The 22,620-nt window shown below is 41.2% G+C and overlaps 1 protein-coding gene and 1 non-coding gene across 51 annotated transcripts in view; both read right to left on the bottom strand.

Annotated features, from left to right (window-relative positions):
- The window catches only part of PUM1 (pumilio RNA binding family member 1), a 133,693-nt gene that overhangs the window by 4,584 nt on the left and 106,489 nt on the right, over positions 1-22,620 (bottom strand). For 27 of the 50 annotated variants that reach the window (XM_054465557.2, XM_063666825.1, XM_063666775.1 and 24 more), the window contains 7 exons: positions 17,605-17,872; positions 16,142-16,271; positions 14,037-14,165; positions 9,217-9,354; positions 5,892-6,017; positions 5,044-5,165; positions 543-735 (listed from right to left, as the gene is read on the bottom strand). In XM_054465557.2, coding sequence (XP_054321532.1) covers positions 543-735; positions 5,044-5,165; positions 5,892-6,017; positions 9,217-9,354; positions 14,037-14,165; positions 16,142-16,271; positions 17,605-17,872 — 1,106 coding nt within the window. Of the gene's footprint in view, positions 1-542; positions 736-5,043; positions 5,166-5,891; positions 6,018-9,216; positions 9,355-14,030; positions 14,166-16,141; positions 16,272-17,604; positions 17,873-22,620 lie in introns of all 50 variants that reach the window. The other 23 variants (XM_063666735.1, XM_063666823.1, XM_063666761.1 and 20 more) reach the window with 1 other exon arrangement.
- On the bottom strand, positions 13,019-13,104 carry LOC129023638 (small nucleolar RNA SNORD103/SNORD85). The gene has a single exon (XR_008496867.1). It is a non-coding gene; the product is annotated as a small nucleolar RNA SNORD103/SNORD85 (small nucleolar RNA).

Below are 22,620 nucleotides of genomic sequence, written 5' to 3'. Positions count from 1 at the left end.
CCCTCAGGGACTCTGGAAAGGGTGAGGGGTCCTTCTCATGTCCTCACCACTGCTCACCACCATGGCTCTTCCCCACCAGAATGCACTCTGTGGGCAGGGATCAGGTGTTAGTCATCTCTGTGCTGATGAAGTCTGGCATAGAGTGGGCTTCAGGTCAATGTACCAGGCTATGCACCATGCTGGGCAGGCCCTTGTTCAACAGATGTTGGTGGGATGAAAGAACAGGAGGGAGGAGTGAGAAAAGGAAATGAGGCAAGTTGATTTGTTGGACTCATAAGCTGATTCTCTAGAGATCAGGGATGGAAATACTCTAAAAAACATAGCTTAAGACTCTCATACCAGTGTGGCTATTGATAACGGAGGGTTGGCAAATGTGTAAGGACAATGGTGACTCCACATAAAAGAAAAACAGAACACAGCATGGGACAGAGGTCTGTGACAAACTCTTCAAAAACAGCAAGGCACCCACCCTCCTTTTTTGTTTCAGAAAGGAAGCCAAGGCCTTGCACACTTTCTCTAAGACGCTGCCCAGCCCAGCCTACCTTATGCATGACGATCTTCCGCTGGCCTGGCTCCGCCACGTCAATCATCTTCTGGACCACGTAGTTGGCATACTGGTCCTTCATCATGGTGTATAAGGCACTGTGGGGACCGTCGTTCATGGTGCACACCTCATCGATGAGCACAGCGCGCTCCGTACGTGAAGCGTGAGTAACACACTTCTCCACAACATTGCTGTAATGAGATAAAACCAGGGACAACTCTTACAAGAGGGGCCCCTGTTAGTGAGGCTATGCTTGCCTAGCTTCTGCCCTGACCTCTGGACCAGCAGGGAGAGAGAGCTATTTAACATTTGAGGAAGATGAGTCGCCAACTGTCTGACTCTCTCAGTCTCTGACTCTCCACCTGTGCCATCTGTGGCATCCAATTGTAGGAAAGGGGGAACGTGGCATTAAATCAGATTTTTTCTCCAAACCACGGGGACTATAGAGGGTGATCAAATTATACACTGCCATACTACTGCATACTGACCACCCAGAGAGACCAGGTCTTCAAGGACATGGGATCTGGCCCTCTAACGGGTAAGGGTAAGGAGCCCAGGTAGGTGAGGAGACTTAAGCACAAGGTTCAGGACACTGGTTCACCACCCAGCTGGTTATTATTTTAACACTTACCAAAATCTGTCCATTCTTTCCTCACCTCTGTGAGTTCACCAAGGCCAGGAATGAACCTTACGTATGGCTATCTCCCTGCTGCCAAGCAGGGCATGGTGGTGCGGGACTGTAGCTACTTGGGAGGTTGAGGCAGGAGAACTGCTTGAACCGGGAGGCAGAGGTTGCAGTGAGCCGAGATTGTGCCACTGCACTCCAGCCTGAGCGACAGAGCGAGACTCCACCTCGAACTCCTGACCTCGTTATCTGCCCACCTCAGCCTCCCAAAGTGCTGAGATTACTGCCTGGCCTCAAATAAGTAATTTTTTTAAAAAAAAAAAAAAGGTAAAAATAGAAATTTTAGAAAAGGAAAATATAACATCTGAAATAAAATTTACTGTATGGCTTTAATAGTGGATTAGAGATGACAGAAGAGTCAATAAACTTGAAAACAGATCAATAGAAGTAAACAAAAAAATACATCAGTGGCTTTCAGACATTTATTTTTTATTTTATTTTCATTTTTGAGACAGGGTCTCACTCTGTCACCCAGGCTGGAGTGCAATGGCATGATCTCGGCTCACTGCAACCTCTGCCTCCCGGATTCAAATGATTCTTCTCCCGCCTCAGCCTCCCAAGCACCTGGGATTACAGATGCCCGCCATGACACCAGGCTAATTTTTGTATTTTTAGTAGAGACGGGGTTTCACCATGTTGGTCAGGCTGGTCTCAAACTCTCAACCTCAAGCAATCTGCCCGCCTCAGCCTCCCAAAGTGCTGGGATTACAGGCATGAGCCACCGCACCCGGCCCTATTTTTATTTTTGCAGAAGCAGGATCTTGCTGTGTTGCCCAGGCTAGTCTTGAACTCTTGGCCTCAAGCAATCCTTCTGCCTCGGCCTTCCAACATGCTGGGGTTACAGGCATGAGCCACTGTTCCTGCTTTCAGACATTTTTGATGGTGACCCAGAGTACAAAGTAAATTTTTCCACCATTTGAAAAAATTTTTGTTTGAGACAGAGTCTCGCTCTGTCACCCAAGGTGGCGTGCAGAGGCACGATCTCGACTCACTGCAACCTCCACCTCCTAGGTTCAAGCCATTCTCCTGACTCAGCCTCCCAAGTAGCTGGGACTATAGGAGTGCGCCACCGCGTCCAGCTAATTTTTATATTTTCAGTAGAGATGGGTTTCTGCATGTTGACTAAGCTGGTCTGGAACTCCTGGCCTCAAGTGATTTGCCTGCCTTGGCCTCCCAAAGTGTTGGGATTACAGGTATGAGCTACTGTCCCCAGCCCCTATTTTTTCTTTTTAAAATAAGATTCTCGGCCAGGCACGGTGGCTGAAGCCTGTAATCCCAACACTTTGGGAGGCTGAGGCAGACGGATCATGAGGTCAGGAGATCAAGACCATCCTGGCTAACATGGTGAAACCCTGTCTCTACTGAAAATACAAAGAAATTAGCCGGGCGTGGTGGCAGGCGCCTGTAGTCCCAGCTACTCGGCAGGCTGAGGCAGGAGAATGGCATGAACCCAGGAGGCAGAGCTTGCAGTAAGCCAAGATTGCGCCACTGTACTCCAGCCTGGGCGACAGAGCGAGACTCCGTCTCATAGATAGATTAGATAGATTAGATAGAATAGATAGATAGATTAGAATAGATAGATAGATAGATAGATAGATAGACAGACACATACATACATACATACATAATTTTCTACTAAAATCTCCTATCTTTTCATTCACTACAGCATATTTTCCTTTACATCCTGAGTATATTTAAACAGCTGCTATATAATCCTTCTTTACTAATTCCAATAACTGGGTCATTTTAGACTACCCATTGATTTTTATTTCTTTTTTCTTGAGTATAGGTCACATTTTCCTATTATCCAGATAGACACTGCGAATAACAGGCTACAGAAACTCAGACTTCTGCTATGTTCCACCAAAGAGAAGTGTCCTCCACTCCTGTTTTAGTGCAGTTAACTTGGCTATAGTCAAACTACAAACTTCTCCCATACAGTAAGCAGCAGCTGAAATCCCACTTCAATTCTTTTAGCCTTAGTTGGAAATGTGGTTCAGGGGTCAACCGGACTTGGGGGAAGGTTAAAATTGGGCCCCCCATGAACCCCTGCCGGCTCTCTATCTTTCTAGGATTTCTCTTTGTTGTTGCCCTGAGGATTGCCTATTCCAGCTTTAGCTGCCCAGCATGGAAAAGACTGGGAAGTGACCACAGGCTAACAGCCATCAGAAATAAGAAATTTCCCCAGTGCAATTCTCTTCTTCCAAATGCCAGCCCCCACCTCTCTGGTCTCCACCTGCCCTTTGGTTACTCTCTAGTGTCTTCAGGTAGTTCTTGTATTTTTGTCCACAGTTTATACATGTTATCAATGGGAGGAGTGGGCCCACAGTAGCTACTCAGTTATTAATTGTAATTGTTGTAGCTGGACTTGGTGGTGTGCACCTACAGTCCCAGCTACTTAGGAGGTTGAAGTGGGAGGACTGCTTGAGCTCAGGAATCCTAGGCTGCAGTGAGCTAGGATTGCACCACTGCACTCCAGCCAGGGCAACAGACTCTGTCCCTCAAAAAAATAAAAACTTTTTTCTTTAATTGTTTTTGAATTTGTTGTAGTATTAATTAATGCTTAGGCTATATCCAAGGGTGAGAAATTAAATACTGTGAACAAAAATGTAAACAGGAGACTGACCCGAAGAAGAGAACCCAAGAGATTCTGACTCCCATTCCTCAGTCCTGGCAACTGGTCAAAAGGAACCCCCCAAAACAAAACAATATAAAGTCGTAAGAGATAACCCTGATAGGGATAGGCTATGGAGACACTGGATCTACAAGTACTTTCATTTCTTTTCTCTATTTTTCCATGCTGTGACATGTTATAAAATTTCACAAATTTAAAATGAATAAGGCCACGTACTGGTGGCTCGTACCTGTAATCCCAGCACTTTGGGAGGCCTAAGTGGGAGGATTAAGTCCAGGAGTTCAAGACCAGCCCCTGGCCAACATGGTGAAACCCTGTCTCTACAAAAATACAAAAAGTAGCTGGGTGTGGTGGCGTGCGCCTGCAGTCCCAGCTACTCAAAAGCCTGAGGTAGTAGGATCAATTGAGCCTGGGAGGTGGACCTTGCAGTGAGCTGAGACTGTGCCACTGCACTCAAGCCTGGGCAACAGAGAGTGACCCTGTCTCAAAAAATAACATAAACAAATTAAAAACATCAAGGTTGTATGAGTCCTGTCCTGACTTGCAATTTATTATAAAAACCAGAGAAGAATTCCAAAATAAAAATAATTCCAAAATAAAAAATAAAAAACACTATGTTATGTGGGCAGTAGGACATATACAGTATCTTCTCAGAAGACCATACCACTATTCACATGGAAGGGCCATTGATTCCTTCTCCAACCTCTGCTACTTACAAGTGACCTAAGACACCTTTCACAATCTGGGAATAACTACTGCATTTCATTCTTGAGCTTGCACAATATGAAGACTGGAAAAGAGATCCTAAGAATACTAAGGCCTCTACATAGATATACGTATGGTAAACTGCCTTTCTTTCAGGTGCCAAAAAGGGAAACTGAATAAACAACATTTCAGAATTCCAAACAAACAAGTTAATAAAATATTCAGTTCATCAAAGTGTAACCCTCACATTCTTTAGTAACATATTCCCCAGATTTCAAAGTGGCTGACTCTATCAGAGTAAGAAGCCCACTAAGGGACCGCTCAGAGTTTATACTTTGTAATAAAACTATTTGACTTTTTAAGCTATATATACTTTGAAAACAACAACAACAACATTAAAAAATAAGATAATTATAGTTCAATACTACTAATCCTCTCTTCTGGGAAATAGTCCTTGTAACTCAAAGCACATACCTTGCAAATTTGTGCTGACTCAATACAAGTACATTGCCTCGGATTTCTGCTACAATTTTGCTTTTATCCTCAGGACGACCATGCTCCAACACATGTTGGATTACATAATTTCCATATTGATCCTGTTTGAGAAACAGTAAAAGAAATAAAATGTATGTGAAAGGCAGTTCTGTGGGTTACCTAAGTCCTTATATCTAATTAAGACCTATCTTTCTTTTAGCATCATAATGGTTTATATGAATACCAATGAACACACAATTTTTAAGACAGGTAGTAACATTTTTCTCTATTATTACAAAACAGGAACATATTATTACTAGACAATAGAATATATATATTCATTTTTAAAACGGGAGGGAGTGTTATGGCAATAAATATTCATTTTTCTCAAACACATATACAAATGGTTCACTGCACCTATCTATAACAGAGAAAAACTGGAAATATTTATGTCCAACAAAAAAACAAGGGCATACCTAATTATTTAATCAGTGGTATAAGCAGAGAATGTATCAAAGCTAAAAACAAGAAATCAACAAATCAACTTATTTCATTTAACAATTATGAAACAGAGACCCAGAGGGATTAAATGTCTACCTAAGGTGACACCACAAGTACATGACAGAGTTCTGGAAGTCAGATCTCCTGACTCCAGGGCTAGGGCTCAATTCACTACCCATATTCATAAAACACAAACCAAGCTGCTCTGAATACAAATACAACCACAAGATTCAAGGGTATTTAAAACACATTAACCTCTTCTGGAACCTACACTGACAAAACATACAAACTCTGGCCCTGCAAGAGCCCACAGGTGTTCACAGTTCCGCTACTGGCAACTCCACTACCTGTACAAGCTGCTCTGTGTGCTGGTGAAGCTCCTCTAAAATAGGGAGTGTCTGGTCAGGGAGACAGTGCTCCAGGATTCTCTGAATCACTCGGCAGCCATAAGGATGTGTGGACAAGGCAAATACCTAAGGGTAGACAAACACAAATGAGAAGCAAAAATGACAGTCACCACCTTCAATGCTTCAGTATTGTTTATATATATAGATGTATTATCCCACTAATCTTCACAAATGAACTTAATGGCATTTAAGTTCTCTCTACACATAATAAGGTGTGTGTGTATCAATAAACTCATCACTTATCTATTTTAGGAATTCATAGATGTGCATAATTCAGAGCTGAAAAGGACTTTTCCAAGCCGCCAAGAAACAGATAGCTAGTCAAAGTCACGAAAAACACACTTAGTTAAGAGTCAAGTGTGTCAACTGACAACCTCTCCAAAAGACAGCGCTAACAACAGAAAAGGGAAGGACTGGGACCAAATCCTGAACGCTTTCACACCGCCAGAACAACCAGAATGCAATGTTCTGATTTAACTGTGATGTTTTTCAGCAATAAGAAAAGATTCTTTTGCTGGGTTTGGAGCAATAGAAAAGCACACCACCCTTGAGATTCTGCCCTTCCTAGCTTAATGGCATACACCTCACAACTGCAATCAAGAATGATAATAAGAGCAATAATAGCAGCCAACACTTACTGGATGCTTGCCAAGTGTAAGTCATCACACCCAGTGCTTTCTGTATGACTTTGTTTTGTTTTGGAGACAAGGTCTCACTCTATCACCCAGGCTGGAGCGCAATGGTGATCACAGCTCACTGCAGCCTTGAGCTGTTGCACTCAGGTCATCCTCCTGCCTCAGCTTCCCAAGTTGCTGGGACTACAGGCACTTGCCACCACATCTGGCTACTTTAAAAAAAAATTGTGTGTAGAGACGGAGATTCGCTATGTTGCCCAGGCTGCTCCTGCACTCCTAGCCTTAAGCAATCCTCCCACCTTGGCCTCCCAAAGTGCTTGGATTACAGGTGTGAGCCACTGCACCTAGCCTTATGTGTGACTTTATACATGTAGCTTTATGTTTGCAATTGTAAAGATAAATAGTATACTGTATGGTTCTGCTTGAATTTAGCTTTATAAAAATGCTACGCTTGTAGTCTGGAGCAACTTGATTTATTTCACTCAACATTATGATTCCCATGTTCATTTACAATACTGTGAGTTTCTGTAGTTTATTCTGCATGGTATATACAAAGAAATTTTTTTTTTTTTTAATTACACAGAGTTTCACTCTTGTTGCCTAGGCTGGAGTGCAATGGCACCATCTCGGCTCACTGCAACCTCCGCCTCCCGAGTTCAAGCAATTCTGCCTCAGCCTCCAGAGTAGCTGGGATTACAGGCACCCAGCTAATTTTTTGTATTTCTAGTAGAGACGGGGTTTCACCATGTTGGCCAGGCTGGTCTTGAACTCCTGACCTCAGGTGATCCACCCGTCTCAGCCTCCCAAAGTGCTGGGATTACAGGCGTGAACCACCATGCCCAGCCATGTATATGACATTTTTTTAAAATGCAATCCCCTGCTCATGGTCATCTGGGTTGCTTAAGTCTTTTAAGAGAATAATGGTGTTTAAACATGTCTAAATAGGTCTCGTGGTATACATGTACAGATATTTCAACAGGATCACAGAAATTATGAAGGTTGAAATTTGAAAGACAATACTAAATTATTTTCCAAAATGGTTGTGCCAATGTCTATTCCTACCAGCAGTGTACCTCATTCCTGTCAGCACATAGCAACTGATAGGTAAATAATAGTCTATCATTTGTGGCTTAATTTTGCATTTTCCTTGTTCCTAATGGAACTGAGTATTTTTTCATGTCTACTGGCAATTTGTGTTTCTTCTATGAAATGTCAACTTGTGTTCTGGGCTCACTTTTACATCATGTTGTATCATTTTCTTTCATTACAGAGAGGTTCTTTATACATTCTAGTTATCAATCCTTTGACCGTCGCATCTTGAAAATATTCTCTCCTGGTGGATTAATCGTTTTACCTTTTTTGTTGTATAATTCCATAAATGTAACATCTTAATGTTAAGGTAAACAGATCTACCTCTTTTTCATTAACTCAGAAACTCCCAATAACCACGTGGGTTGCTGTCAGTGATCAACCATTGTGGTCATTGAGCAAACAGCAAAACCTAAAGATTACTACACATCACATATCACTCTATACTCAGCAGTACATAAATTATACCTGAAAATCTATGTGCTTTTTCTCATTTTCCCCCTTCCCTAAAGAAAGACCAATTTCACACACCCAAAGGGGAGCTGAGTTTTACTGTCCTGTCCCACCCACCTTAGGAGACTGTAAGGACTTTGTGTTTCGGGGGGGAAAAAAAAAAAAAAAAAAAAACTATAGCCAATTCAGAAGCAATTCTGGAAAAAGGTATTTATATATAAAAGTAACAATCTTACTTGGAAGCTGAAGCTAAGAAGAGATTTTTGATATACAGGAAAACAGGAGAAACTAGAAGTTATCTCTGGTTATTTGGCCATTTAATACAATTCAAACCAACCTGGACTGCATCCCCTCCAAAAAAATTTAAGCAAAAAGCACCTTGTTATTTTAAAGATATATTCACACATGACCTACAACATTAGTTCCGTAAATTACCTGAATTTTAAACCAAATTTAAAACGAAAGCACTGAAATATCAGAATAAATAGTACTTAACCAAGGGAAATAATTTATTCTTCAAATATGAGATTTCATCTTAGAAACTCTTATGATGGTGTTTCATCCCAATGTGAGCAGACAACTGCATTAATGGCGGAAAGAAGGCCCAGAGACCCAGACACTTGGCAACACATAGACAGGTACCTGACAGTACTATACAGGACTGCTTTTTACTGCACGCTAAAGTACATTAAGATCAGGCACAGTGGCTCATGCCTGTAATCCCAGCAACTTCGGGAGGCTGAGGCAGGTGGATTGCTTGAGTGCAGGAATTCAAGACCAGCCTGGGCAACATGGTGAGGCCGCTGTCTCTACAAAAAATTTAAAAATGAGCCAGGTGTGGTGGTATGTGCCTGTAATTCCAACTACTTGGAAGGCTGAGGGGGGAGGATTGCTTGAACCTGGCAGTTCATGGCTGTAGTGAGCCGTGATGGTGCCACTGCACTCCAGCCTGGGCAACAGAGGGGGATCCAGTCTCAAAAAAAATAAAGTACATTAAGCATATTGAGAACATGCCACAAATCCTACTCTGTTTTCTGCTCACAGAGGAAATAAATTTGTTTCCATTATTTCTCTCCTGGGTCACTTACCTGTCCCTTAAACGCATCGATGATAAATTGCAAAGACTGGGGCTGTACACATTCAATGCATTTCTGAACCACATGATTGCCATTCTGATCTTTCACACACTTCAAGACATGGCCATCTAGTTCCCGAACCATCTCATTCTATTGGAGACAAAGAAAGCACCACCAGAATCACAGCAAGCAAACATGTGGACAAAGAATATTCTTTTCACCAAACATGAAAGCACTACTGAACAGAGAATCTGTGATGATGAAAGTGGAATAGCAGCTGTGGAACAATGACAACAGGGAAACAAATGAGGACCTGAGTCTTTTCAGACATTAGCAAATTTACAGTAAAATTTCTAGCAATAAATTTACTGTAACAATAACCAGTAACCAAAAAGATCTCACACCTGTAAAAACAAAAAACAAAGAAAAGCCTCTTAAGAGTGCTTTTGTGTGTTTTTTTTTTCTTTTTTTTTTTTTTTTTTTTTTGAGATGGAGTCTTGCTCTGTTACCCAGGCTAGAGTACAGTGGCACGATCTCAGCTCACTGCAACCTCCGCCTCCCAGGTTCAAGCAATTCTCCTGTCTCAGCCTCCCGAGTAGCTGGGATTACAGGTGTGTACCACCACACCTGGCTAATTTTTGTATTTTTACTAGAGACGGGGTCTTGCCATGTTGGCCAGGCTGTCTCGAACTCCTGACCTCAGGAGATCTGCCCTCTTCGGCCTCCCAAAGTGCTGGAATTACAGGCATGAGCCACCGCACCTGGCCAACTCTTAGAGCTTAAAAAAAAATAAAGGGTAGACATCTTCAAATACAAAGGAGCCTACATCAGGAACAGATACTCCTTAATTTATGAAAGAATTACATTCCAATAAACCTGTCATAAGTTGAAAATATCATTAACTAAAAAATGCATTTAAATATCCCTAATTTACAGAACATCATAGCTAATCCTAGGCCCTCAGAAGTGCTCAGAGCACTTACAGTACCCTAGAGCTGGACAAAATTATCTATCACAGAGCCTATAATTTAAAAAAATAATATATCATAGGCCAGGTGCAGTGGCTCATGCCTGTAATCCCAGCAATTTGGTAGGCACAGGCGGGCAGATGACAAGGTCAGGAGTTCGAGACCAGCCTAGCCAAGATGGTGAAACTCCATTTCTACTAAAAATACAAAAATTAGCCAGGCATGGTGGTGCGTGCCTGTAATCTCAGCTACTCGGGAGGCTGAGGCAGGAGAATTTCTTGAACCGGGGAGGGGGAGGTTGCAGTGAGGCGAGATTGTGCCACTGCACTCCAGCCTGAGCGACAGAACAAGACTCTGTCTCAAAAAAAAAAAAAAAAAAATTATTTTACATATATACTTATATACATATATATATAATAAAAACAATAAAAAAGATTCAAAGTACAGTTTTGAAAAATCATAAGTCAGGGGATATTTGTACACTGTATTAAAGAATTTCTACATGGCACACAGCCATAGTCCCAGCTACTCTGGAGGCTGAGGTGAGAGGATCACCTGAGCCCAGGAGTTTGAGGCTGCAGTGAGCTATGGTAACACCACCAGAAGCCTGGGTGACAGAGCAACACCCTGTCTCTAAAAATAAAACTAAACCAAACTAAAGAATTTCACGTACAATTCATCGTGTCTTTATTATGATAACCCTGTAAAGTATTACTAGTAATGATACTAATTAAGCTAGAGTTTACCCTGGTTAGGAATACCTCTAAGCGTGTAACATGTTTTAATTAAATTTTCCTAACAATGTTACAGAGTGGACACCACCATAGATGGAGACACCAAGGAAGAGGCAAATTAAAAGACTTACAAAACTATAGACACTAGATTCCCAAGACTCAAACCCAAGCAATCTGGCTGAACTGTATGGTAAACCATTATGTCAGTAAACCAAACTGTCAACAATACATTATCCTGAACACCCCACCTCTGCTGGTATATAAAAGAAACTGAGACAGAGGAGGCTTAAGTCACATATTTCAAACTATGGATAGAAAGTGACAGAATTAGAATTCTAGCTTAAGCTGTGACTCCAATACCTATGATCTTACTACTAGGTCATAGTGACTGCAGAGTCAGCAGGAATGGTTCTCAATTAATGAAAAGTGTGCAAACAAAGGAAGTAGATGAAATGGCCAGAAACTGAGTCTGTGAGTAGGAAATGGGTGATGGTAACAGGATATATAGAAAGAGAGACACTGGGATTTTGACTGGAGCCCTTCCCCCAAACTCATTGCCCCAGGTCTTAGGTATCTTGAAATTAAATGCCTGCACCATGGCTATACCTGGTGCCTCCTGCCCAGTTTCCCTGCTGTCTCCAATCTCTGTACACTGGCTAAACTGTGCTGCCAGTGGATTTATGTTAGAAGACTGCAAGTCACATCAAAATAGTGATGTCAATGAATGCAATGTCTTAAATGCCCAAAATGTTGAGTACCAAAAAGCAACTAAGATATCATCTAATTAAAGAAATTAAAGATTACACTGGAAGGGGCTAAAGAAGCAAAAGGCAAGAGACACAGTGATTAACCAAGTGTCAGAAGGGAATAAATCTTTTTTTTTTTTTGAAACAGGGTCTCTTAGGATCTGTCACCCAGGCTGCTCACTGCAGCCTCAACCTCCCGGGCTCAAGCAATCCTCCTGCCTTAGCACCCCATGCAGCTGAGACTATAGGAGTGCACCACCAAGCCCAGCCAACTTTCTATAGAGATGGGGTTTCACTATGCTGCCCAGGCTGGTCTCAAATTCCTGGGCCCTAGCAATCTACCCACGTTGGCCTCCCAAAGTGCTGGGATTACAGGCATGAGCCACTGTGCTGGGCCCAGAAGAGAATAATTTACTCTGAAAATACAATTATGGGAATGATGGGAATTGTGGGAATAATTATGACAATGAAGCTTATACAAAAATAAAGTCAAGGAATACTTATAAACAAAATGAAGGAGAGATGGCTTCCCTGGATATTTTTGTGATCCAGAAGAAATAAAAATTCCAACAAAGATGAGTTAATTTTACCTAAAATGATAAACTTGCATCTAGAAAAGAGTAAATAATCCACGGTAGGAAGCATAAGTCAGGCCCAGAACAAGACACCACAGAGAAACATGACCAGAAAAAATATGTGCAAAAATATAACACAGGAAAGAACAATAGCTGGGTATGGTATCTCACACCTGTAATCCCAGCACTTTGGGAGGCCAAATCAATTGAACCCAGGGGTTCAAGACCAGCCTGGGCAACATGGTGAAACCCCATCTCTACCAAAAATACACACATTAACCAGGGGAAGTGGCGTATGCCTGTAGTTCCAGCTACTCAGGAGGCTAAGATGGGAGGACCACTTGAGCTCAGGAGGTTGAGGCTGCAACAAGACACAATTGTGCCACTGCACTCCAGCCTGGGTGACAGAGTGAGACCTTGTCTCCAAAAAGAAAGAAAGAAAAACAAGAAAATTAAAGAAGAAAAATTCAACTATCTATGAAAATCCAAGAAAAATTAAAATTGGCAATGATCTGAACATTAAAAGAAAATTTAAAATAGCTTCACACTTGCTTCTAATTACTTATACTTTCTTATTAATGCTACGTCTCTAGTACTAAGCACTGAATAAATGAACTCCAGACCTGCTCTATCTCCAACATTCCTCTCTCCCTTCACCAGCATCGTGGCACATACCTATGAAACTTATCACTTTAAAAACTTTGGACTTCTTCAGCCTTTAACTGCCACTGCCAACATCAGTGCAGTGGTTTGGATTGGTTTAGCTTGACTCAGGGGTGGCGGGTGTCTTGTCTGGCTCAGAACTTGAGTCCATTAACAAAGATTCTCATTACTGAACTTTGTTCTCAGTGAGGGCAAGTGGGTCATCATTGCCAGACAATGGCCAACCAACCCCTCAATTGAGAAGGGCTCAGTGAGTTCAGAGCCCAAAAGCTGCAGGCTCAGATGAGAAGCACCAGAGGCTGGAGGCACTGCCTAGCACAGACACAACTGTAGCACACCCTGCCTGTGGGTCTGTTTTGCCTCCTGGGCCCTGTGGTGTCTGCAGTGCTCACTGGACCCACGCCGTGACTTGTCGAGAAGCTGTGGGTCTGTTCAGGTGACTTCTCTTTCAGTTCCCCACTCACAGCACCTAAGTATTCTCATTTCTGTTCCTTCTTCCCTGTCTAACTCTTCTTTAGCCTTGCCTTCTCCTGCAAAGCTGGCCCTCAGGGACTCTGGAAAGGGTGAGGGGTCCTTCTCATGTCCTCACCACTGCTCACCACCATGGCTCTTCCCCACCAGAATGCACTCTGTGGGCAGGGATCAGGTGTTAGTCATCTCTGTGCTGATGAAGTCTGGCATAGAGTGGGCTTCAGGTCAATGTACCAGGCTATGCACCATGCTGGGCAGGCCCTTGTTCAACAGATGTTGGTGGGATGAAAGAACAGGAGAGAAGGAGTAAAAAAATATGGAAGGTGGGTTGGATGAAAGTTTGACTTGTTGGAGAAAATGATGGCTTATTAGTATTTTACCTGCTTTAACTAATGCGGAAAAAAACCACCTATAAAAACTGAACCTATTAAAGGCTAAGTTCTAGCCAATGGAAGAGTATTGGATACCACAGGTTTTAATACAAGATACTTGATCTACAATAAGTTTAAATTATTTGCACAGTTCATGCTTGCCATGCACAAAAAGGCAGCCATAAGCAACAATGCAAAACCATAAAAGAAAACTGAAAATTGACAGAATTACAGGGTTCACTACATGTACCATGGAGAAACATCAAACACCAAGAGAAAAGTTAAAGGGGAAACTTACAATTACCTGCTGGTCTGAAGGAATAAACTCAAGAGCTTTCTGGATAACACGGCAGCCATACATCTGTAGTGCCAATGACAGGACATGGCCTCGAATCCGTTCTGCCAAAGCCAGCTTCTGTTCAAGACTGCCAAACTAAACATAATGTGTGGGTGAACACCATTACTTAAGTAAAAGAAAATAAACCAGAGAAAGCAAAGCATTCATTATTCTGCATCAACCACTGGCATAACCTCTTTTAGCCCTGATACCCGTGATTAACTAAACCTTTTATTTAAAGAGCCATTGTTTCTTCAAGCCAGTAGTTCTCGGTCTCTAATTATGAGTAACCCTTTTTAATGTTAAAAAGTTTCTCGGATACCAAACAATAGTAGTTTCACTATTAATATCTGCTAAGCAAACACATAATTCCTCAAAGCTGTCATTAATTCATACTATTAAATGAATCCGGCCAGGTGCAGTGGTTCACACCTGTAAACCCAGCACTTTGGGAGGCCGAGGAGGGTGGATCACCTGAGGTCAGGAGTTTGAGACCAGCCTCGCCAACATGGCAAAATCCCACCTCTACTAAAAACACAAAAATTGGCCTGGCGTGGTGGCACACTCCTGTAACCCCAGCTACTCCGGAGGCTGAGGCAGGAGAATCACTTGAACCCAGGAGGCAGAGGTTACAGTGAGCTAAGATAGTGCCACTACACTCCAGCCTGCCCAATGGGGCGAGACTGTGTGTCCCAAAAAAAAAAAAGAATCCATACACTTACTGCCAAAGCACACATGGACACACTGTTTCGAAATAGTATTCTACATCATTAAGAGAATTGATTTTTTTTTTTTCTCCTATTTACACAAGGTAACAGAGTCAGGAGGGGAAAAATTAGTAGAATCAAGAAGTAAGGCTACACAATGTTAAAATTCTACTTAGAATGATTTTCCATCCTTGGCTTTTTATTTTCATTTGAATCACATAATCGTGAGACTGGAGGAGACTTTATGAATTCTCAGCCCATCCAACCTCCTCATTCTCCCAAGGGAAACTAAGATCCAGAGAAGTTCTCGAGCTTGGTCCAAATCATATGGCTATAATCCATTGTACATTTTGTCACCCCAAAGTGCATCAGCCTCCAGAACTAAAGAGCTCAGTATTTTTATATATGTGACAAAACGGCAGTGCAAAGTCATTCTAAAATCAAAAATACAAAAGTCATGTTTAGATTGGTTTCTTAGTCCAAAGCTGAAGAATTCAGGGTGAAAAAAACATAAGTCTTCATGAAAAAACTTTGGAAGGTAAAATTTGAGTACGTCATTTTTTCATCTTCATACAAATCAAACAGGATGAGATGTTAAGACATTTACAAATTTGTTTTGTGTTAGGTAATGTGCAGAATTCCAGCATTTTCCTCCCCATACCAGACTCCTCATCTCGAAGTTTTGTGCCATTCTGCATCTATAACTTAGGGTTGCCAATACCAGATAATAAGGACTACAATGGTAAGCAAAAAAAATCCCTGCCTCTCTGAAATTTTACCTTACTAGAGGGAAAAGACATTAACCTAACAATCTCATTCTTTCCAAAGACAATGATAAAACAAGTGAACATTATTCAAATTAACAGAAGTAAAATAGGAAATCAAGGCCAAACGATCAGCCAAGAAGCAGCATTTAACAATTCTTGTGACCCTAGCTGATAATGAAACATACTGGAGTTGGTATCCAAAGACAATTCTCTAAGAACCTTAGAAAAGTTTGTTTTTGGCAATATTTTATTGTGATCCTGCTAAAACTACTTTACAAGGATTATTTCCTTCTTAAGTGACATGTTTTGTGAAACTATTGTAACAATCTGAAATAATGTGCTGGCTCCTAAATGGGGACACCAGTTTTCAAAACACATTTCCAAAATAGACTGGCATTATCTGCTTGGGTATTTAAACCATACAGAATAGATAGACTGCTGCTAATGAATTGGAAACACACTAAAAAGCTCTTCAAAAAGACCACACATCCTTCATTCTGAGGACTGGAATGGGACTGCTATGCTTAAAAAGGCTAATGAAAATCAAAATGCTCTGCAGATTCTCTTAAGTCAAAGGATAGAAAGAACAAAGGCTTACTTCAAAGAACTTCTGAATGACGTAATTTCCAAACACATCCACCATGAGCTGGTAGGCAGCCTGGAGGATTTCATTGAAGACAAGCTGGCGCTCAGCTGGTGTGGCACGCTCCAGTTTCAGCTGAATGAATCTGAAGTACAAAGTAAAAAGGGCAATCACAGCACTGAAGGAAGACCTGGAAATACGTCAGTGTACCTCGGTTTATAGACTGCATCCGTTCTGAAACATGTGAGTGAGCGTGTATGCACACACATGCACACAATAAACCAAACTTTATTTGAATGAATCACTTGAACTCCCTTGAAGAATTTTTAAGTAGAGGAAGAAGGTCCTAACTTAATTGAGCTTTGAAAATTACATATAAATCTTGGCACATTTCATTCCAGTTGGGCATGCGTACTGAATCTTATTTATGTGCAAGGTGGGAGGGAAGACGAAAGCGGGGGGGCGAGAGGGGCAGGGGTGCAGGAAGAGAGGAGGGGTGGAGGGAGACATAACACAACATGTACCCTACTTGACTTTTTTCCTTTAGAAACCAGCCTCACATCAATGAACTCAAAGCTTACAGTCCTTACTATATTCTTTAACTTATTTTCATATAAAACAGTACTCATCAGCTACTCGGGAGGCTGAGGCGGGAGAATGGCATGAACCCGGGAGGCAGAGCCTGCAATGAGCCAAGATTGCGCCACTGCACTCCAGCCTGGGCGACAGAGCGAGACTCTGTCTCAAAAAACAAAACAAAACAAAAAAACAAAAACAAAAACAAAACAGTATTCATTATCTTCTGAAGTAGTAACAGTCTGCCTTTTTTTAGTCCAAATGACCACTATCAGGAAAATCATGTTGCCTCTGAATCTAGCCTATAGAATTCAAATACGAGAAATTTTGGCCCAGTAGCAAGCTGGCAGAACTTAAGGAGGAGGTAGCTTCTGTAGAAACTGTTTCACTGGACACAGTATCAGAGAAAGAAACAGAAACAGAAATGGGAAAGAAGGATGGGTGCTGTCACCATAATTATGCTCAATCCCCAGGACCAGATTCGCTTTCTGTGAAGCCCACTGAAGCAGCCCAACAGGAAGGGGTAACCCAAACCAAATTCTGTCTTCTATAATAGTTTCTTCTCTCATCTCTACATAGACTGTCACTTCTACAGAGCGGAACAACAAAGAAAGGTGGTAGAGCTGTCTTACTCCTCAGCACCCTAGATCAAACTTGTATTTGAATAGCAACTCTTTAAGAGCAAAAGATTCTTCATAATGCTTAAAGCAGCCAAAGTGTATGTATGTCTTTGTGTTCATGTTTGTTTCTTAAATCCCTATGAAATAATGTGATGCAACCTAAGAGGCACGCTTTTAAAAAATTACTATATGGCAATTTATTTCAGTAGATACCCATCTGAGCCAAGACAGTTAAGGCATTACAATTTCGGGTACCTTAAAGTGCCAAAGCCAAGTACTCACCTGGACCCATGCTGGTCTTGGGAAAATTCCATTATATGTCCAGCAATCTCCCGCAGTTGTAAATTGGGGTACCGGTTGTTTCGAAAATCTTCCAAAAGCCTGCTCCTGCCAGAAGGCATGACATCAGACATTCCATATCGCAAACGAGAGGAAGAGAAAAGAGTGCTGCTCGGGCTGAAGAGGCTGGAGGCGCTGCTTGCACTGCGGTACTTGGCTTCAGCGCCTGGAGCAGCAGAGATGTATCTTCCACTGCCGTTCGTGAGTCCTCCTGTTGGTTACAGAACAGGATAACTTAAGACCATTCTTCAGCAACTTCATTCAAGAGAGAAAAAAGCATTCCCACACCCGAAAGCCCGCACCATTTCTGATTTCTTCAATGCTGTTGTTTTTGTGTTAAGACAATTCTATTAGCGTCATGACTTTCGTAGGTCCACTCAACAACCTGGAAGGAAACTTTTGCACAAAGATTGAGAAGGGAATGCTTTTACCGTTGATGGTAGACTGCTAGTAAGACTGGAGCAACAGTTAGCATGGCCCCTAGTAAATGAAATGAGGAAGAAATGTGCCTACCAGGTGAACCTAGCACCTGAGCACCAGCAATAAAAACTCAGAAAATGCAAAATACACTCAGACTTGAGTGGTTTTCCATTCTGAGATCTGTGGAGATTCCTTTCATTCTTGAATAACCCCCATTTCCATCTGAAACCCACTCTAAAAAATCAGGCATCCAGATTGGTCTGTTTTATACAGGGGATCCCGTGAAAAAGCTTTCTTTGAAGGAATGATTTTGCCACTAAATACAAGTGTGAAAATCACTAAGACGTTCCAGGCCATGGATGAGACATAATGAGTACAAGACAGGAGATGCCTTAAAAATGAAAAATTTTCGAGTTTTCATTACAAATGGACAGCTCTTAACAATTTCTATTGTGACATAGCCTGAAATGACTGTAGTTTCAACAACCTTCATGCCACCAATAATGCTGTTTTGATGGGTGACAAAGGAATAATTGTGAATCACAGATAAAACAAACATATGACCAAAAGGCGTATCAAAACATATAGCAGGCCAGGTGTGGTGGCTGATGTCTGTAAACCCAACACTTTGGGAAGTCGAAGCAGGAGGATGGCTTGAGCCTAAGACTTCAAGACCAGCCTGGACAACAGAGAGAGACCCCATCTCTAAAAATAAAATAAAAATAAAAAATTAGCTGGGTGTGGTGATACACACCTGTAGTCCTAACTACTTGGGATGTTGAGATAGGAGGATCACCTGAGCCCAGTAGGTCGAGGCTGCAGTAAGCCATGATTGCACCACTCCACTCCAGTCTAGGCAACAGAGCAAGACCTTGTCTCCAAAAAAAAAAAAAAAAACCAAAAACAAACAAACAAACAGAAAAAAACAGTATAGCAGCATAATAAATTATGAGTATTTTAAAATAACAAAATAACAGGCCAGAGACGGTGGCTCACGCCTGTTATCCCTGTAATCCCAGCACTTTGGGAGGCCGAGGTGGGCCGATCACAAGGTCAGGAGATCAAGACCATCCTGGCTAACACGGTGAAACCCCGACTCTACTAAAAAATACAAAAAAAAAAAAAAAATTAGCTGGGCGTGGTGCCAGGTGCCTGTAATCCCAGCTACTTGGGAGGCTGAGGCAGGAGAATAGTGAACCCGGGAGGCAGAGCTTGCAGTAAGCCGAGATTGTGCCACTGCACTCCAGCCTGGGCGACAGAGCAAGACTCCGTCTAAAAAAAAAAAAAAAAAAACAAAAACCAAACCAAACCAAAAAACAGTTCTTATTTTATTTTAAATTTTGATTGCAATAGAAAAAAGATGCCAAGCCTTTCTGGGGTTGTTTCCCCCACCTCCTTTTAAACAAAAAGGCCAAAGTAGGTAAGAAATATTACATAAACCACAAAAAGTTTAGATGAATAACAATTAAAAATCCACGAGAAAAGTCATCCAATCTTAACTACTTCTCAACTCTTCACAAGTCTTAATAAATGTCTGGTTTGGGGTTTAATGGTAGCCACAAAAAGATACCCAGGCTGGACTTCACAGAATTCCAGGGCCCAGCTTCAAAAGTCTGGGTCTCAATCAAAGTGAAAATGACTCAATGCAGAAATTTGTAAAATATTTACTGAGCATTTGTCCTAAGCCTAATTCTATGTTAGAAGTTTTTCATATACACTTTCTCTAGAATTCTCACTGGCATTTTGGAAAAGGAGTTTGCAATTCCCATTTATGTAACAAAAAATTAAGCCCAGAGATGAAATGTTCATCCAAAGATACAAAACCCAAAATTGTCATGGCCAGAATTCAGAACAGGGCTCTTGACTCCAGGGTCAAGGCCCTTTTGGGGTCTGAAATTCATTTTCTGACGCAGTTTCATCAAGTTTTCTTGTTCTACAGAACATTCTTGTCAAATTCCACAGTATTTCTGAATTCAAATGAAAACTGATTTTTTTTTAAGGAAGAAAAATATGAAAAGAAAACAGTAGTCATAAGACTGTTTTGTTTTTTTGTTTTTTTTTTTTTTTTGAGATGGAGTCTTGCTCTGCCACGCAGGCTGGAGTGCAATGGTGCAATCTCAACTCACTGCAATCTCCGCCTCCCGGGTTGAAGCAATTCTCCCACCTCAGCCTTCCAAGTAGCTAGGACTACAGGCGTGCGCCACCACGTTCGGCTAATTTTTGTACTTTTAGTAGAGATGAGGTTTCACCATGTTGGCCAGACTGCTCTCAAACTCCTGACCTCATGTGATCCGCCCATCTCAGCCTCCCAAAGTGCTGGGATTACAGGCACGAGCCACGGCGCCCGGCCAAGACTGTTCTTTATTCCATTTCAGAAACAATTCTGTCTTACCTGTCTGAGGCTGGGGAGAAATGGGCAAAGAGGTGGTAACAGGGTAGGTTGGCACGTATGGGGAAAGTGTGGCAATCTCAACAAACATGCCAAAGAAGAAGTGTTTAAAACATTGTGAACACACAATGTTTTGAAAACAATTTAAAGGGATTTTAAGAAACTGGTCACTGACCAAAATGGAAGGTAAATTATAAAGGAGCCAGGTCCTTGGTGACAATGTTTAATGATGAGACAAACCAACCCTGAACACTGCCCTACCACTATACTTCCAGTTATAAAGGCCAATAAAAGCACTTATTGTTTAAGCCACTCTTTGTTGGATGTTCTGTTATTATGGGCAAAAACATAATGACTAATCCACACACAGGACTGGACTGAATAACAGTTAATATGCCTACAAAAATGGTTAATACATTTACCGTGAAGTTTTGATTTTTGCCTCTTATCTCCTTAGATGTCAGACAAGTATATACTACAAAGACATTCATACACACACACAGACACACAGCTTTTATTACTAAGAAATATAGACATCTTTGAAGAGAAATTTTCCCAGATACTAAATTATAAATGGCAATGGCAAACTGACAGTTCACAGACATATTTTATTTGAGCCAAGCAGTACTTCTTTCAACATTAAGCCAAAGCTTAAATTTTTGCTCTAAATTGTAATTATCTTGTTTTTGAAAAGAATGTGTGACAAATAGTAAATATTTGACCATCAGTAAGTATTTGTTGACTGAATCTCATTTAGATGGCGAATGCACAAATGTGCTTTCTGATTCACAAGAGTCTGAATACCAACATGTTCTTGCACCCAAACCACTATAGCTCTGGGGGTTTGGGTGCAACACTCTGGAAGTGTTTAAATTTGCAACTGTTTTAAAAGAAACATTTCTCATAAGGCTTCAAAGGGACAGTGGTGGATTTCACAGGAGTGTGCCCTATGACAACTTTCCACAGACAGTAAGGGCTTAAATGTTTTATTTAAATTAATAAGTGCTTCAGCTATTTTGCATAATTGTATATAAGGGATTTCTGCCAGTGGTCATGTAGTATGTTATGCCCTTGCTACGTCGAATGTTCTCATTTACTTGCTTTTTGTACTCATTGATCTAATAGATGCCTAATGGGCAAAGCCCTGCCTTCCCATCTTTAAAGAAAAATTCCCATGGTCCCCATCTTTAAAGAAAAATTCCCATGGTCCCCAATATCTAGTTCTGTGTTTAATACAACCAGAAACAACAATGTTCATCAAAATGTTTTAAAAATAAGTTCTCTCCAATTCATTCTCCAACACAACACCAAGGTAGCTCTAAATTAAATAACCCTGAAAACTGATCATCTTAGTGCAAGATTAATAAGGAGTCCAAAATACGTTAATTGTCACATGGTTGGTTTTACAGCTGATAAGTCTCCTTCAGAGAACCAAGTGAGAAATCATAAAATATTCATTTCAATTCAGAATGGGGAAACACCTAAACACATACATGACTACTGCTTACTGACCAGTAACTTAGAAACTTCTCCTTCAGTTCAAGCAAGGACAAAGAAAAATATTTTGTGTTTGAGCTGTGCTTTTCCTAAAAAACTAAAAGGCGCATAAAACCCTGAAGATAAAGGACAGAAAGAATACATTTTAAGAAGATAATACTTCTATCATGATAATAAAACTAAATGCTTTTTCATTTAGAACTAAATTGAAATTTAGTTAGAAATGCTTTCATTCTTTTGCCCTGGACAGCTTATGAACTTTTGAGCTCATTTTTACTATTATATATTTCATTTCTGAAGTAATGAACAACCATAACACTTTTCTTCCAGGGCAAATGAAAAGCCTAGGTGTCGTCAACAAAAAACTGTACCTGCTACCTCTTGATGTCTAAGAGTTTTTAAATGATACAGCCAGGGGATTGTGCAAAAAACTGTAAGCATGGAGAAGCATTCTAAGAAATGAGGGGTGAGAAAGGGGGGAGTAGGATAAACAGATCTATGGGTAGGCAGGGCATGAAACCATTACAATCGGTCTTTGAGGACACTCATATCCACATCCCTTACTTTTTTTCTCTTTGAGATGGGAAGTAGAATTTACTAGACATGGATGTTTCAGTTATAGGTGAGAGTTTAAGGTTTTCTATGTAACCCAC

The sequence above is a fragment of the Pongo pygmaeus genome, chromosome 1 (assembly GCF_028885625.2).
Source record: "Pongo pygmaeus isolate AG05252 chromosome 1, NHGRI_mPonPyg2-v2.0_pri, whole genome shotgun sequence".
Lineage (NCBI taxonomy): Eukaryota > Metazoa > Chordata > Mammalia > Primates > Hominidae > Pongo > Pongo pygmaeus.
This window is presented reverse-complemented; position numbering and strand designations above follow the sequence as displayed.